Below are 15,607 nucleotides of genomic sequence, written 5' to 3' on the forward strand. Positions count from 1 at the left end.
TGCCATTGCAGTAGGATGCTATACAGTATTTTATGTAATCTCACATACAAACTAGGCTTTATTAACGCCAGTTTTTGAATGGTCATCCTTAAAATAACGTAGAACCTGTTCTCTTTCTAAATCATACGCTTTCCTACTGTTCATAACTTAAAAGCACTCTTTTATGATGAAAACTTTCTTTGGTGAACTGAAGTTGAATTCTGGTCAAGAGTAAAATTTAACTTTGTTTCTATCCCCATAATTCAAATATGCTGTTCTGGTTCCCTCTTTTTTTTTTTTTTTTAAAGCAGAAGCCACCCTTTCCCCATAAAATGTTAAAAAGTGGATCATTGTTTAAAAAGTGGCTGCAGGCTCCATGTCAAGGTCATATTCTCCCTGGTCAATGAATTGTGATGAATCTGAAGAGAGATGATTTATTGTTTGTAAAATAGGGTGATTTTCAGCTTATTCGTGAGAGTATGTGTCGCAGGATACATCTTCATTTGGATTTTAAGAAGACCTTAGGCTAAGTATCCGTGAAGAATTGAGAGTACTGAGGGGCAGGCAAAGCTTTGTGTTTCAGGCTTCTTTGACTGTCTGCTAAGAAACAAAAATTGGTTACCTCATTGCTAAGGTATGCCTAGAAATCTTAGTGTTAGTGCCATTTAAGGGTACAGTTAAGTTTTGTTATAATGCTGGTGTCCAGGGACAAGGAGAACGAGCAGGTTTTCATTTTTCCAAGTTCTCTAGAGAAGTGCTCTACATGCGACCCTGAACCCCACATGAGCGGATGCACCCTGTACCTGACCTGAGAGGTGATTAGGTATCTTACCATGACGAAGCTTTACTCAGCAGGACTTGGTGGTACGACACAGAGGTTAGTGTGGTTCGGTGGTTCTCAGACGTTAGCCTTCATCAGAATTACCTGGAGGCCTTGGGAGACATACAGCCTTATGTTAGAGTCCTCATGCTTCTCTTTCCTAGTTGTGTGGAACTTTCTTGAGCCTCAGTTTTCTCATCTATAAAATGGAGATGATGGTCCCAGTCTCACAGGGCTGTGAGGATTACACAAGATGATGTGTCTCTAGTGCCTGGTCCATAGCAAGTGCCCAATAATGGCATTTAGTATTATGGTATAATCTAGTAGTATAATTTCATATTATAGTGTAACTAGTTTTTCTTATTCAATTGTGTCCTATAACATTATCTTTTTTATTATGCTATGGTAAATGTGGTGGCAGAAAGAAAACTGTCAATAGCTCCTGAGTGCTCGTCTTATATCTTGATGCTCTGTGCTCTTTCTCCATATTCCTGTTGTATTAGTACATATTTAGCATTTACGATGTGGTAGGAAGAAATAGCTTGGCTCATTACTGCATTGTTGCATCCACCTTTGAGGTGGAAGTGGCAGCTTCTTTAACAGCTGTGCTGTAACATGGCTCAGTGTTTCAGAGCAGGAACTGAAGGGTGTATATCCAGTCGAAACTTCAGGGCACATTTTGGGCCATGGTTTAAAAATGACCCAAAAGTAGTTTACCAGGGTGACATTTTAAAAATCTATTGCTTTCTGAAAAGGGCTTCCGTGTTTAATTATGACTCGTTGGGCTTTCCAGCTGTCTCTGACATCTGGAATTTCTACAAGAGCTGATGGATAGAGCCCAGGTCTGGGATGGCTCTATGACAAGGATGTTCATCAGCATTGAATGGGAGAGATTAGCGTCTCAAATAGCTCAGGTATCCCCAAACCAAAGTTCTGGGCAGGGAAAATGATGGGCTGTAAACTACAGTCCCTCTCTGCAGCCAAAGTGGACTTTGATGCCAACAATCAACTATGCCGATATAGGGAGAGTGTGATATCAGGCCAATTTAAAACAGTAGATGAGTGAACAAATTAATGATTTCTGTTTGACTTTGGAAATGCATTATTATTCTCTGCCTATCCCCCTCCCCAGCAGATTTACGTTCCTGTTTATATTCTGCTTAGGCAAATATTAAAATGAGTTGTTCCCTGAGCACACATGTACCGTAAGTGGCAGAAGGCAGTCCATAAGTTGGCTGGCTTTAAAAATTAGCTGTGGCTAAGCCACCCTCAGATAATTGGAAGTTGACTTTATTATTTTGCTCCAGTCCAATTTTATTTTATTTCTGTGATTTCTTTATCATGGAAGTAAGGAGAAGAAAGAAGAGAAAGTTTATGAGAGAAGCACAGGAAGTAAAAGGAATTCATAGGCCCAATGCTTTTTACATGGGGTTGTTCTTGGTTTCTGTATGGGGTAGTGGGTAGTGGGGATTTCCATTTTTACCCATAGTTTAGCAAGTATTTAATTATCAAGTGCATATTGCATGCCTTGTATCGTGCTAGGCACTATTGGGAGGAGCTATTAAAAGAGGTAGAAAATCTTCCTAGCCTTGAAAACTCTATAGATGGATAGCAGATTGAGCCAATATTGAGAGTTTGAAATTCTGTGAGCTAAATGTGTGTATGTATGTGTATACCTTTGGATGAATAATGTCTATAAAATGAGTTAAGCCCATAGTCTGGGGTGAGAGAATAGGGAAAAAAAGTAGGCTGACATGGCCTCTCCAAATATTTGTGTAAGAGGTCCAGGAGACTTTTTTTTTAAGAAAGGCCAAAGCTTGGTGAGGAGGAACCCTTGAAGTGAAAATCCCGTATCTTGAATGCTGTGTACTGAAATGAGGAGCCTGAGAGCCGCTGTCACAGTTTATTGCAGGGAGGACCCAAAAGCATCACAAAAGGGATCGAAGTCTCAGGTTACATTGACTCAACTTTGGAGTGTGAAAAACACCTGCAATATTCACATGGTCCTGCTGAAGACCAAATTGAGGAAAGCCAGCTCTTATTTTTTTTGATCTAGTAGAAACGAGAGGTGCTTAAAGGATGACCCTAGTTACTTAGGGTGACATTTAAGGTGGTTTGCATTTGGAAAAGGATTGATTAATTTCCTGATATTTAGGTTTTTTGGATATCTGTGACATCGAGAAGTTGTATAAAATCTTGTTCCTAGAGCCTAGGTCCAGTTTAAAGCTATGATGAGGTGAGGAATTTTCTTTAAATGGAGTAAAATAATGTCCTTACAGTAAGAAATAAAAGTGAGTACTATTTGAATAATAGGGAAAAAATGTCTTGGCAGTGGGTGGAACACTAAAATGATCTGGTGATATGAAAATATACGTGAGAGATTAAAATATTTTACTTTTGCCTACTTCACTGCTGGAATTGATTACCTTTGGTCCATTCAAGTGCTTTTGTGTTATTCTCAACTTTTGCAGATGACATTGTAACTGGACAAGAGTAAGATGTCTCAGATGGTTAAGAAGTAGGCGCTGAAAATGCCCTCCAAGTTTGTTCCCCCACAGTTGAGGCTTTGGGTAGTAGAGTATAGTCGTCCCTTGGTATCTGCAGGTGAGTGGTTCCAGGAACCTCCTCGGATGTCAAAATGGATATCAGATCCTGCAATTCTCAAGTCGCTGATGCAAAATGGCAGAGTAGAAAGACATTTCCACAGCCACACAAGTTTCGCATCCCTGGATTCAACCGGCTGTGAATGTCAAAGGAGATCAAGATCCAGACCTCAAGCCCTGGTCACTCCTTTGGGATCAATGTCTAGCTTCCCAAGGTGACTACTTTGGAAGTAATGACATTCATTTGAGTGAGTAAGCTCTTATGCCTTTAGCAGATAGTTAACATTCCTTTGTATCCAAGTCTCATAAATGTTTATAAGGTGAAGTTTTCAAACATAGAGGTACCTAAAGGAGTCTATGAAGGTGTCTCTGCTAGAGCTGTCTGCAGGCAACGCCTCAGCTTTCTTGGTAAACACAGGAATGAATGTATCTGAGAACAGAATGCCATGTCCCTTATAGGACTGATGCCTTGGAGTAGAACTGGTGGAACTTTTTGGATAGAAAAAACCAAAAACCTCGGTGTAACTAGAAAATGCGAGAATACAAGATGGGGATGAATAGGGCAAAGGACCCCTTTCTCATTCCAGTTGCCCAGCAGATTATTTTCAGTTGATTTCATCTGTGTGTATGTTTGTGTGTGGTGGTATATGGTGGTAGAGGAACCTGTTTTGCATGAAGGGAAGCAAAGTGATTGGGGCGTGTTTATGGGACCCTTTGAGTTCCAAGGAGTGTATTTGGTTAATGGTAGGGGAAGATGAGGGGATATAGATTTTGAGGGAAAAGCTGGAGGAGAATATTAGAATATCCTTATATGGAGAATCATTAAATTAGAAGAATGTAAGTTGGAAGAACTTCCTCATTGGGGGTGAGGTTTCAGATATTAAGTGAGGGAAATGGGAATGTTAGTCCTACACATGAAAGAAGGCAGAGGGCCAAGGAGGGTAAGACCCATGGTAGGGGTTCCATATCTAAAGCCAGGTGAAGTTATCCTTGTTGGGTGTGTGTAAACTTTCCTATTGAAAGCAATGATTTTGAGACATTTTGACATCTCTCTAAAGGCACCCCAGTGACTAGGTGGAAGTCATGGCCTTTTCATGTTCCCTGGGATCTCAATGCCAGTGAGCTCTTGGGTCTCCTTGGGGTGGGGGTGGGGGCGGGTATCTTAGATGTCGCTTTTCCCAAAGTGCGGAGTGGGGTGGCCATGCCTTTGCTTCAGTGAAATCAGAATGTGAATACCTCTCTCTCTGTCTACGGGCACTTTCCCCAGAGTTCTGAATTTCTATTGGAGCAGTAGGTCCCAAAGTTGATTTTCTTTACTTATTAGTCATCACTGACCCAGCCCTCCTTCTTTAACTGTCTGCTGACCACGCCTATCCTCTTGAGGACAGATTCAGGGCCAGGCTTAAAGATGAATATTTTCCAGCGCTTTCATTTTTTTTAAGGTTGTAATTGCTTCCAGGTCACAAGGCAGTGCGAACCAAGAGTCCTGGGGGAGTACTACCAGATTTAGTTTAACTGAGGCCTTCTTAATCTTGAGTTTCTGATTTACTGTCTTGATGGTAGAGTCCAAGCAGGAGTAAGTGGGCAGGTTTCATGCTATGTGTAAGGGCCCTGGATGTGTCACATGCATTGCCAGCAGCAGTTGTTCTTCATGTAAGGTGTCTTTGACCACAGAAGGAGCCACATGATTCTGGGGAACTTGTCCACTAGCCTCACAAACACCCTGTCTGGTCATTTTCAAGGGTGGAAACTAAAAGTTTTTAACAATGTCTACTTTCATTTAAAACAATGTCAGACAGATGCTCTGTTACCTCCTGTCATGTCCTCCTCTTCCTCCTATGCAGGGTGACCATGCTTTGGCTTGTAGTTGTGAAATCTCCTTGTTTTGGCATCTTCCTTTCAAAACCGAACCAAAAAAGTCTACCCAGTCTGTAGGCTCTTGGAGATTTTAGTGCTGACTGTCCCCTATTACCAACTCCCCCAGCCCTAATTTGGGCTACAATTTGATGTTCTTCCCCTTTTGAGAAGATATTCTCTCTAAACTTTTCTAATGTGTCTGTCTTCAGTGCTTCCCCACAGTGTTTCAGTTTGGCCCACGATGGTGAAATATTTCAGGTTCCCCTATTTCATTTTTTTCCTTTTTGGTTGTTATTTTCTATGGGCTTCTCTTTTATGCCATTTATACCTGCACTTGTCTTCGAGGGTTTTGTTTTTCTTTCTTCCTTTTGGATTTTTTTTTGGGGAAAGCGTTCTACTTCATTACGGTTTTTCTTCTACTCCCTGCTCGCCCTAAGCTTAGCTGCTATTCTCACCATGTTAAGGTCATTGCTCTCCCATTATCCATTTTCTCTTTGATTTCCCCTGTTTCATAGTGTGGTGATCCTGACTGGCTACCTGCTTTCTGCTGCCCGCTTGTTGGATTCAGTCCCTTGGATTTTGGTCAGTCCTTCTACTTATATGTACATGTGCCTGCTAAATCTAGATGTTTTTCTTTATTTTTTCAGCACCGCTTAGCACTTCAGGTTGGTGGAACATGTGTTCTTTGTTCTCACCACAAGTTAGATGTGCCTTTTGAGTCCCCCCTCCCCAAAGTGGGGACGGCTTGCCGTGGTCCTGCTGCATTTGATTCTGCGGCCCTGCAGCTGTTCATTTCTTAACAATTACATGGTTGTGACATCTGGGAAAATCCTTTGAGGTATTTCGTATCCTTGTGCCTGTGCTTCCTGGGTCACTTGAGATTACCAGGTTTCTTCCAAGTTCCTTTCAGGAACTTCGCCTTTCACCTTTGATGTGATGGTTGCCATCAGAGAGGGAGTGAGAGACGATGGAGAATTGTACACCACATATGAGTGCAGGCACTATGAGTGAAAGAAAGCTGGGCCCCAAGTGTGTACACCAGTGGGGCCTGCCAAGGGTGACATGTCTGTAAGATTTTCCCTTTGTGCTCACCTCTCCTGGGAAGTTGTGTACCACTGAATGGTTATTAACTTGATTGAACTTAGTACAGAACCCTCAGCCTCCTGGATCAGAATCTCCAGGGCTGGGACCTATGAATCTATCTTTTGAACCAGCACCTTGGTGATTCTGACTTGAAAAATATTGGTGTGCGTGGTCCATCTTGACTCCTCCTGTCCTGTGTGGGCATTGACGCCATTGGTACCTCTTTAGAAGTTACCTTTGCTTACTCTCTTGCCTTCTTGTGTAGACCGTTTAGCTTGATGTTCTCTTGACTGCGCTTTCCACCCTTCCCCTTCCCTCTCCACCCCTGCAAAGGCTACTATTAATTAGAAGCACAGGACTTCACACAGGAAGGGGCACTGCTCTGACAAAATCATAATAGAGGAGTGGGAGGCCGAAATTTAAGCTGATGCTCTTATCTTCAGGATCTTGTGCAAGTAGAGGTCTTTAGGATCAGGTTTGCCCTCTAGGTAGTCATAAAATATATATTTTATGCTAATTATTTTGGTTTTTACTTGGTTTTCTTGTTGTTATTTGGGGACTTGGGGCCATCTAAAAACTCCCTTATCTAGGTAATGATATTCTATACCTTGTTCTGTTTCCAAATGCTAGGATTCTCTCCTTTGATTTCTGTCCCAAATCCTACAAACTACTAATCCCCTCTAAACAGAAGAAAAATTAACCTAAGAGTGAAAAAGCCATGGTGACTGACATATCCGCTGCCTACAATATTCAGGTAGCCACTAAAACGTGCGTTAAAATTCATGTTAAAAATTTGTCCTATGACAAAATGGCCCGTTACATTGCCTGAGTCTTCTAATGCCTCACAGAAAGAAAAGATGAAAAAAGATGATCAGCCAACAGACTAAGCTGTTATTCCTTAAAGTAGGATATTCCAAGATACTCTAAGAAACAGTCAAAACTTGATTAACCAGGTTGTTTAGGGAATGGGATCCTAGTGAACTGAGGTATCTTACCCCTTGCTGAAATCTCTCTGAAGTTATGTGTGAATCCATGTAACTGTTTTAGAAATGTTAAAGATAATTTTCACGGAAAGGTAAAATCATGAGTCTCTTACAGATTTAAGAATGAGCACATGTTAAAGATTTTATTTTACTCATTAGTTAACAAGGGAACCAGACAGATGTTTATAGTTGGTTCAAAGAAAAAGTCCCAAAAACACAAATTTATATGGAGTAAAGGAATTGAATTGCAAATGGAGGCAAAACTGGTTTTTCCACAGTGGGGAGGGAAGTCAATCCAAACTGCATGGGACAAGACAGAGTTTGCATATCCATCAGTTACCTGCAATTTACAGAGGTGCAAAAGCGCTCAGAGGCAATGAACCGGGCTAGAATCAGGCAGCTTGGAAGGGTGTGCTGTCGATAAGGCAGAGCTCTTTTGTTAAAGTACAGTTTCTAAAAAATAGTAAGCATGGTGAGTACTTTTTTTGGGGGGGGGTTCTTTTGCCTTTTATAATTTCTCAGGGTCACCACCTCAATTCTCACCCAAGATTCAGTTCCGCATAACATGAATTTACTAAGTACTTACTATGTATAAGACATTGCAGAAGAACCAGAGACAGAAAAGAAGGTATTTCTTACCTTAAGTAGCTGATTGTTTGGGAGTGAGGGAAAGACATCTGTGCCATATGCCCAGTTAATCACACAGCAGAGGGACTAAGAATCTGTGCTGTGGTAGGTATGGGAATGAAATGTTTAGGGAGGACCAGACGGGGAGGAGTTAACTGACCAAGGACGGGGGCTGGGGAGATGACATGGTGACATTCAAGCTAGGCTTTGATGGGGGACAGAGGGGAAGAGGGGACACAGGAGAGGCCGTTTCAAGGTGAGGAACCAGCCTGGAACTGGATGGTCTGTTCAGGGAAGGGTCAGGAATCGAGTGGTGAAGGTGCAGGATGTGGCCAGACAGGAGGCTAAAGGCCAGGTCATGGAAGGCCCTGAAGGCTGTGCTAAGAAATGTAGTCTCGACTCTGAAGACAGAGGAAAGCTGTTGAAAGCTCGGGCAGACAGAGGGGGCGATGTGATCGAACTGGTGCTTTAGAAGATGAATTGATTGTAGAATCAAGATATTAGAGGCAGAGGGACCAGTTAAGAGGCTATTGTAATATTCTGGGTGAGGGATGATGAGGGACCACATCAGGTCAGGGGCGAGAGGGCCAGAAGGAGAGGACAGAGATGGTGTTATTAAGGCTTGACTCCTGATTGGATGTGGGTAGTGTGGGAGAGGAGTTGAATGCTGAAATTTCCAGGCTGGGGGATAGTGGTGCTCTTAACTAAGATAGGAAACATGCTGGGCATGGGGGGTGGGGAGCAGGTTCTTGGTAACAGATAATGAGTTCGGTTTGAGACACACTGAGTTTGAGGGGCTTGGTGGACATCTAATTAACAGCAAGTGGCTGGCAGCTGGAAATTCTGGTCTGGGTCTAAGGAGAGAGGTCAGGGCTAGAGATACAGATTTGGGAGTCATCAATGCCCAAGGGGTGAGCGGAAACTGGGAGGTCTTGAGCTAAGAGAGAAGGATTGGTGGGGTGCGTGTGCATGCGCGTGCACGCATGCGCGCACGCACACACACACACAAACACACACACACATACACACACATACACACAAGGAGGCAGGGCGAGGGGAGGTTGGGGAGAGCCAGTGAGAGCCAGACTTGAGCTGGAGAGGCAGGGAAGACAGGAGGACAGAGAGGGAGACTAAAGGCTGAGGCTGGAGGTCTAAGAATAGAGGGGAGGAGAGGCAATGGGGAGGGAGAAAGGGGAAATAAGGAAGGTGAGATAAAGGAGGGAAAGGACTGGGGCAGGACATGCGGGGGAAGGGAAGAACACTGAAGGAGAGAGGAGGAGAAGAGAAGCAGAGGAGAGGGGAAGAGAGAGAGACAGCGGGGAGAATAGTGGGGGAAGGGGAATGATGAGGAGGAATAGAGAGAAATGGGAGAGTGGGATTGAGAGAGGAGGGGGAAGGGAGAGAGAGGAGGCGGGTAGGAAGAGAGGGAGGGAAGGGGAAGGGATGGGAGAACATGGCAGAGGTGAGGAGAGACTTAGTAATATGAGGGCCAGGTTTCTGGAGTGGCAGGAGAGAAGCCCACAGGTGCAGGGTCTGTAAAGCCAGGCAAGGGGCAAGTATAAAGGAAGAGGCGAAGCAGGAGTGTCCTATGCTATCCTATGCGACAGGGATAGGAGGAGGGGGAAGTCCAAGGAGAGGATGCGGCCCTGCTCTCCTCTCACTGACTCTTTCCCTTGTCTGCTCCCTCTGCATCAGCTCTGCAGCCTCTGGGCTCTTTTCTGATCTTAGCAGGCACCCCCTGCCTTAAGGACCTGTGCAAGGTGGTTTCCTCTGTGGAATGCACTTCCCCAGATGTTCACATGGCTCGTATCTTTGCTTCCTTCAGGATGTATAAATGTCTCCTCAGCAAGGCCTACTCTGATCACCCACTTATAAATTGTAGCCCATTCTGCTCCTTGCCCCCCACTATTGCCTTGCCCCTTAGCCTGTTATATCACCTTCTAACATCCTGTAACACAGTCATTTAACATGTTTATTGGCTATCTCATCCCACTAGAATATAAACTCCATGAACACGGGGATTTCTTGTCTTTTTTGTTAATTGTTGAATCCTTGGTACCTTGGACAGTGGCAGCACATAGTAGGTGCTTGAAAAATATTTTTTTGAATAAATAAGTGATATTGTGTTGAATATGGACAATCTCCAAAAGTTGTATAAAGGATGTGTTATTTCTGTGTTAGTTGCTCACTCATGTCTGACTCTGTGATCCCATGGACTGTAGCCTACCAGGCTCCTCTGTCCATGGAATTCTCCAGGCAAGAATACTGGAGTGGGTAGCCATTCCTTCCTGACCCAGGGTTCAAACCTGAATCTCCTGCATTGCAGGCAGGTTCTTTACCATTTGAGCCTCTAGGGAAGCCCATATAAAGGATAAATGAAACAAATCCCCGAGGTAGCTGTATTTTACTATGATTTACTTCTTTGCACAGTGGAGAACAGCATAAAATTCTGATCACCATAGGGTTTTGTTCAGTTGAGCTTTGATGAATAAGGCTTTTAGCTAATAAGTTAACTCGAATTTGAGGGTCTCAAGACAAGCTCATTGGATAAACATCTTTCTCTTGATGCCTCGATTTCTCTGGAAGGTGAATTGGCTTTGCATTGGTCATCAGTAGTGAGAGCCCAACACTGGCTGGTGAAGGGGGTGGCAGGTCATAGGGATGACAGACTGATAGGAGGGACAAGGACAGACATGTGCAAGTCTTAATGGAGCATTGTCTTCCGTCTGCTTGTTTGTGGTCAGAGCACAAGGAGTATGTTATCTGATTTGAAGGGCACTTTAAACCAGCTTAGGTATATGCATTATATCTATATGACTCCTAACTTGAAATTAGAATAGTTTGGAAGGGCTTATAAAGCAAGCATGTGCTTCCTCTGGAGAGCTTAAATTGGCAATGTCACTCAAATACTTCAGTACTCATGGATTAGAGAGTTGACGAGAAAAAGATTCCCCAGTAGTCTTTCAATGCACTGTTCGTATATGGGAATGACCCTCTAATTGTAGTTGGTTAGGCTAAATGTGTGTAGAAAAATATACTGTCATCTCACTTGTCTGAAATAGATTGAATTTCCTCGAATACTCATGCATATCTGTCTTTCAGATAATTTAAAAATCACTCTAGGTGATTAACAGCATCCTCATCTCCATCCTGAAACCTATGGAATCCTGGAAAGCTGGTGCTCCCTCGTCCCCATTTGGACCTTAATTTTCCACAGCAGTCAGGCTTGTGAGAGAGATGGCCTTAATGTTTTGGCACTCTAATTACCTTTATTTGTTTCAGTGTTTCCACCTAAAAGGTGGTTAAAGCACCGTCTGTGTTACAAGTTTTGATTTTTGGGAGTTCTTTTTCCCCAGGGGGAGTGGCCACAGCAGGTCCTAGCTGGTGGTGAGTGGCTGTCATGATCTCTACAGCACCGCTCTACAGCGGCGTGCACAACTGGACCAGTTCTGACCGGATTCGCATGTGTGGCATCAACGAGGAGAGGTGAGGAGGCTGGGAAGGTGGCTGTGGCCAGCTTCCAGTGAGCTGCCCCTGCTCCCCAGCAGGGTAGCTGTGAGAGGGCCAGAGGAAGAACCCTGGGAAGGAGACTGTTGGTTGTTTCTGATTTTCCTGAGGTGGGCTGGGGCTGGGCGGTGAGAGTGGCCTGTTCTGCCATGCCGTCCCTGTTCAGGTGGAAGTGAGGAAGCCAAGAGATGACCTTGTGCCAACTAGTATTTGTCTACTCAGTAAGAACTGTCAGACTGTGGAATACAGGGATGCTCAGGCAATTGCAGTTTTTGTTTGCTGCATCCATGTTCTGTGCTCAAGGATACATGTAAGATATTTTTGGTCCTTGATCTAAGCCTGGAATAAAGATGGTTTTATTATTCAGCTTTATACTGGGAATGGTTAGTGGGTATTCTGGCGATCAGCACTTTCTGGCCTCACGAGGCTAGTGATGATTTGCAGTGAGATACTTATAAAATATCAAAGGATGATCAGACTGCTTAACGTAGTTTTCATAGGAAACTGAAAGTTGGTGATGCCTGCTGGATCCATGTGCATTTTCAGTTTTCTGTTCACCAAATACTGGGTTGACCAAGCTGTGCCATTTCTGATCATACCCCATATGAAGAGCACTCAAAATGGCCTTCAGATTCTACATTTGACTTTTCCTAACTCTTAGCCAAAGAGCTGTGTGTTGGTTGCAATGTCTCTCCCATTTTTAGAGAAGGTATGGCTCTCCCATGCTAGCTGGTTTCAATATATTGACTGCTGAAATCCAAATATGTCAAATCAATCACCTAGAACACAGAACAATATGACTTTTCATTGGATTCAAGATCTGGCATTTCCTTGGGGAAATCTTGGAGGTGTGTGCATGGGTGTGTGCATGGAGGGGGTGTGGGTAATTTTGAAAGGAAAAGGGATGGCTATCTTCCTTCTTCTGCTCTTAACTGAAGAAGTGTGTACTTGTCTGAGGTTCAGGTTAGAATAGACCTTTTTATTTTTTTTTGAAGCCATTAGTGTTTGATGGTTTAATGCTCTCTACACAGAAGAATGAGTTAGAGATGGACTTAAAAGGAATTTAATTTTAGAATATAAAAGTCAAGTTCAAGGAAAATAAGACAAAATTCTTCTAGGATCTGTGCAAGAAAGATATTTTCCTTTGCATATGAGGTGTGTCCTTAGATAATAACTAAGAGATGATGTGGGGAAGGCAGAGTGGTGGTATTGATTTGTATGAGTGTTCATTGGCAACTAGTTATAAGCAGATGAGACTTTGATGTAGAGATCTGGACTAGAGCCTTCAAAAAATCAATGGACAAGTTACTTGGGTTTACTGTCCATTCTAAATCCCCACTGAAAAAGGACCATGAGTTGGAACCAAACTTGATTTTCACTTCTTATGGACCTTTCTTGGGATGTTCAATTACCAAATATTCCACGTGGTTAAGATGACCTTTTAAGTGTTGTAACTTTTGACCTTGTCTACCCATTATTGTTACCTTCCTGCTCCAGCCTAGGCCATGCTACAGCTAATTTCCAAAAGGTGATCTCACCTTATTTAAAACCATCTTCCTCATCAGCCCTTTACTACCTGTAGAACTTAGCTATTTGGAATATAAAGCTACATCTGGGGGTTAATTCTTAAAGTTAGGTTTGAGAAGCCCACCCAGCTCCTCAGATAAAGTTGGGGACTGTAGAAACAGGGGACAGGGCTTTCTGCTGGCCTTAGGTGACTAACTCTAGACCAGCCTCCAGCTAAATCCCTCTGTTTGCTTGCTTGCTTGCTTCCTTTCTTGTACCCATTCATGACTTCATTCACCAAACATTTGTTAAACTCAGTCAGAGCAAACCATTTGTCATGGGACATTGGTGGTAAGTGCTGTCGAGTGGCATATACAGTGGGAGTCTAGAGGCAAGAATCAAAAACTTCCTGGGGAAAGAAGGGAAGGCTTCCCAGAGGCAGTGACATTTGAGCCAGGGCTTGAGGGATGAGTAGGAGTTTCAGGTGAGGGCTGTTGTTTGTCACACCGTGTGTTTGTGGGGAACTTTGGAATAAAGGCAGTCTTGGGGTGTGATGGGATTTGAGGCAGGGAAAGTCTGCAGGAGCTGGGATCCAAGGAGTGAGATATGTGCCATGTAGTTAAGGCCCAACAGGAACTGAAAAAGGTCTGGTTTGACACTGGTGCTAGCCCTTAATAATTAGGCAGACAGCCCTGAAAGGTTATGACAGGTTCTGGTTTAAGTTCAACAAAGCCTTGAGCATAACAGCCTAGGGTCGTCTCTGTTGGGAAGAAACGGTGGGATCAATTTTCAGTCCTGATTGAAGCCTGCTTTGACTCCTGTTCTCTTCTCCCCGCTACCTGCACCCTCCTAATCTTGCTCGGTTGACCTGGCTCTTCCCCTGCACCCCCTCCCATGTCCCACATTCTTCTGTCAATGGAGCAGTTTAACATTTGCTTGGCTTTACACACTCCTCTCCTCAGAAGGCTTGAAACGTGGCCTCAGGACATTTTCCCAGAGCTCAGGTGTAGGTATGGCTGGAGTAGTCAGGATCGCTGTTACTGCGGCCACCTCGAGAGTCTCTGGGCCAGTGGCTCCACACTTCTCTGGTGGCTATCCTTGAAGGCAAAGTTTCTACTTTCAGGGTGACTTTATATAGGATGAAAGCCGAGCAAGCAGGACCGAGTATGCAGCTTAGCTCCCCTCTGTATCATCAGCAGGGGGGATATGGAAGCAGTGTGTCCTCTCTGTGATACCTTATGAGGGGTTGTCCAAGCGGGGGTCCCTGCCTCTCCTTTTCCCTTACCACCATTGTCCCCGCAGAACCAGCCCTGGAACCCTGCTTCACCCCTGGCCTGAAGCTGGGGATTGGGCTTGCTTTCCTGGGCTCTCAGGGGTTGATGTCCAAGCATGTTTTCCCTTTCCCTCAGGCTCCGCCTTCCTCGCCTTCCTTGAGACCCCCGACTGTGTCTCCAGCCCTGTCTCTCCTTTTGATCCCTGCTATTTGTCACCAGCAGTCCATTGCCAGCAGTGAAACCCTCCCACTTCTGCCAGCCTAGCTGCCTTTTAAAGGGAACAAGCCTTTCCCCTCAGTTAGTCCCTTCTGCAGCCCTGAAAAGATAAGGAGAGGCCTGTGGTGACCCCCTTGCCTTTTTTGCCCCTCTTGCCCCAGGTACAGTTTGGGGGTGTGTCAGTGGTTCCCTGTTCCAGTGCAAGGGAAGGAGTTAGTTCTTACGGGGCTTGGGTTGGGGACACCCTGACTGCCCTTTGGTTAGGGTGGCTGGTGAGGCAGGCACTGGCTTCTTCCCTGGCTGTGGCAGAGCTCAGGAAGAGGCTCTGAAATAGGAGGATGGCAAACCCCAAGGCAGTCTGGCTCCCCGGAGATGCACAGAGCATTCCTGTGTTTGCACCCTGGGAACCGTATCGTAGTGCTTGTGCTAGAGCTCTGTTGTTGCACCTCAGCCTTCGACTCACCCACTCCACCCACCCCTGCCCCACCAGTGTCTTCCCTAGGGCAACAGAGGCACATTCTGTACTTCAGACACCAAGTTTCCCGTGGGCTTTATCCTCTCTCCAACGTCACCCTCCTAGGCTGACCTTTTTTCAGGGAGGGGGTCAGGATATACCATTTTCTGTGAAATGGTTGGACGGCATCACTGACTCAATGGGCATGACTTTGAGCAAACTCCAGGAGATGGTGAAGGACAGGGAAGCCTGGCATGCTGCAGTCCATGGGGTTGCAGAGTCAGACATGTCTGAGCAACCGAATAATAACAAATCCCATTTTCTAAGATTCTTACCCAAATTTTACAGAAGACTTTTTAGAAGGTGAGAGTACAGTGGAGTTTTCCTCTTTTGGGAACCTGGCCTTTGGGAACCTCCTTTGCTTTGGCCTTGAGCATTTCCCTCTGCAATATACCAGCTTGAATTTGGGGTCTGTTGTCTTGAAGGCTTCCTTCCCTTTGGGATGAGAGAAAATGCAGTGATGCTGGGAGGCCAAAGGGAGAGGGGGAAGCTGATGGGGAATGGGATGCAAGGAAGAGCAGAAAGGTAGGAAGGAGGGTGCTGGCCTGAGCTCACCGGTATCCTAGAGGGAAAGAAGTCATGCCCTTGAGATGCCCCTTGACACCCAGTGACCTGCCTCAAATCAGTGTCATTATGTG

The 15,607-nt window shown here is 44.6% G+C and overlaps 1 protein-coding gene across 6 annotated transcripts in view; it reads left to right on the forward strand.

Moving 5' to 3' along the window:
- The window catches only part of BCORL1 (BCL6 corepressor like 1), a 60,628-nt gene that overhangs the window by 7,918 nt on the left and 37,103 nt on the right, over positions 1 to 15,607 (forward strand). For all 6 annotated transcript variants that reach the window (XM_025275802.3, XM_006065656.4, XM_006065657.4 and 3 more), the window contains one exon: positions 11,309 to 11,438. In XM_025275802.3, the coding sequence (XP_025131587.1) occupies positions 11,353 to 11,438 (86 nt within the window). In that variant the 5' untranslated portion in view covers positions 11,309 to 11,352. The remainder of the gene's footprint in view (positions 1 to 11,308; positions 11,439 to 15,607) is intronic.

The sequence above is a fragment of the Bubalus bubalis genome, chromosome X (genome assembly GCF_019923935.1).
Source record: "Bubalus bubalis isolate 160015118507 breed Murrah chromosome X, NDDB_SH_1, whole genome shotgun sequence".
Lineage (NCBI taxonomy): Eukaryota > Metazoa > Chordata > Mammalia > Artiodactyla > Bovidae > Bubalus > Bubalus bubalis.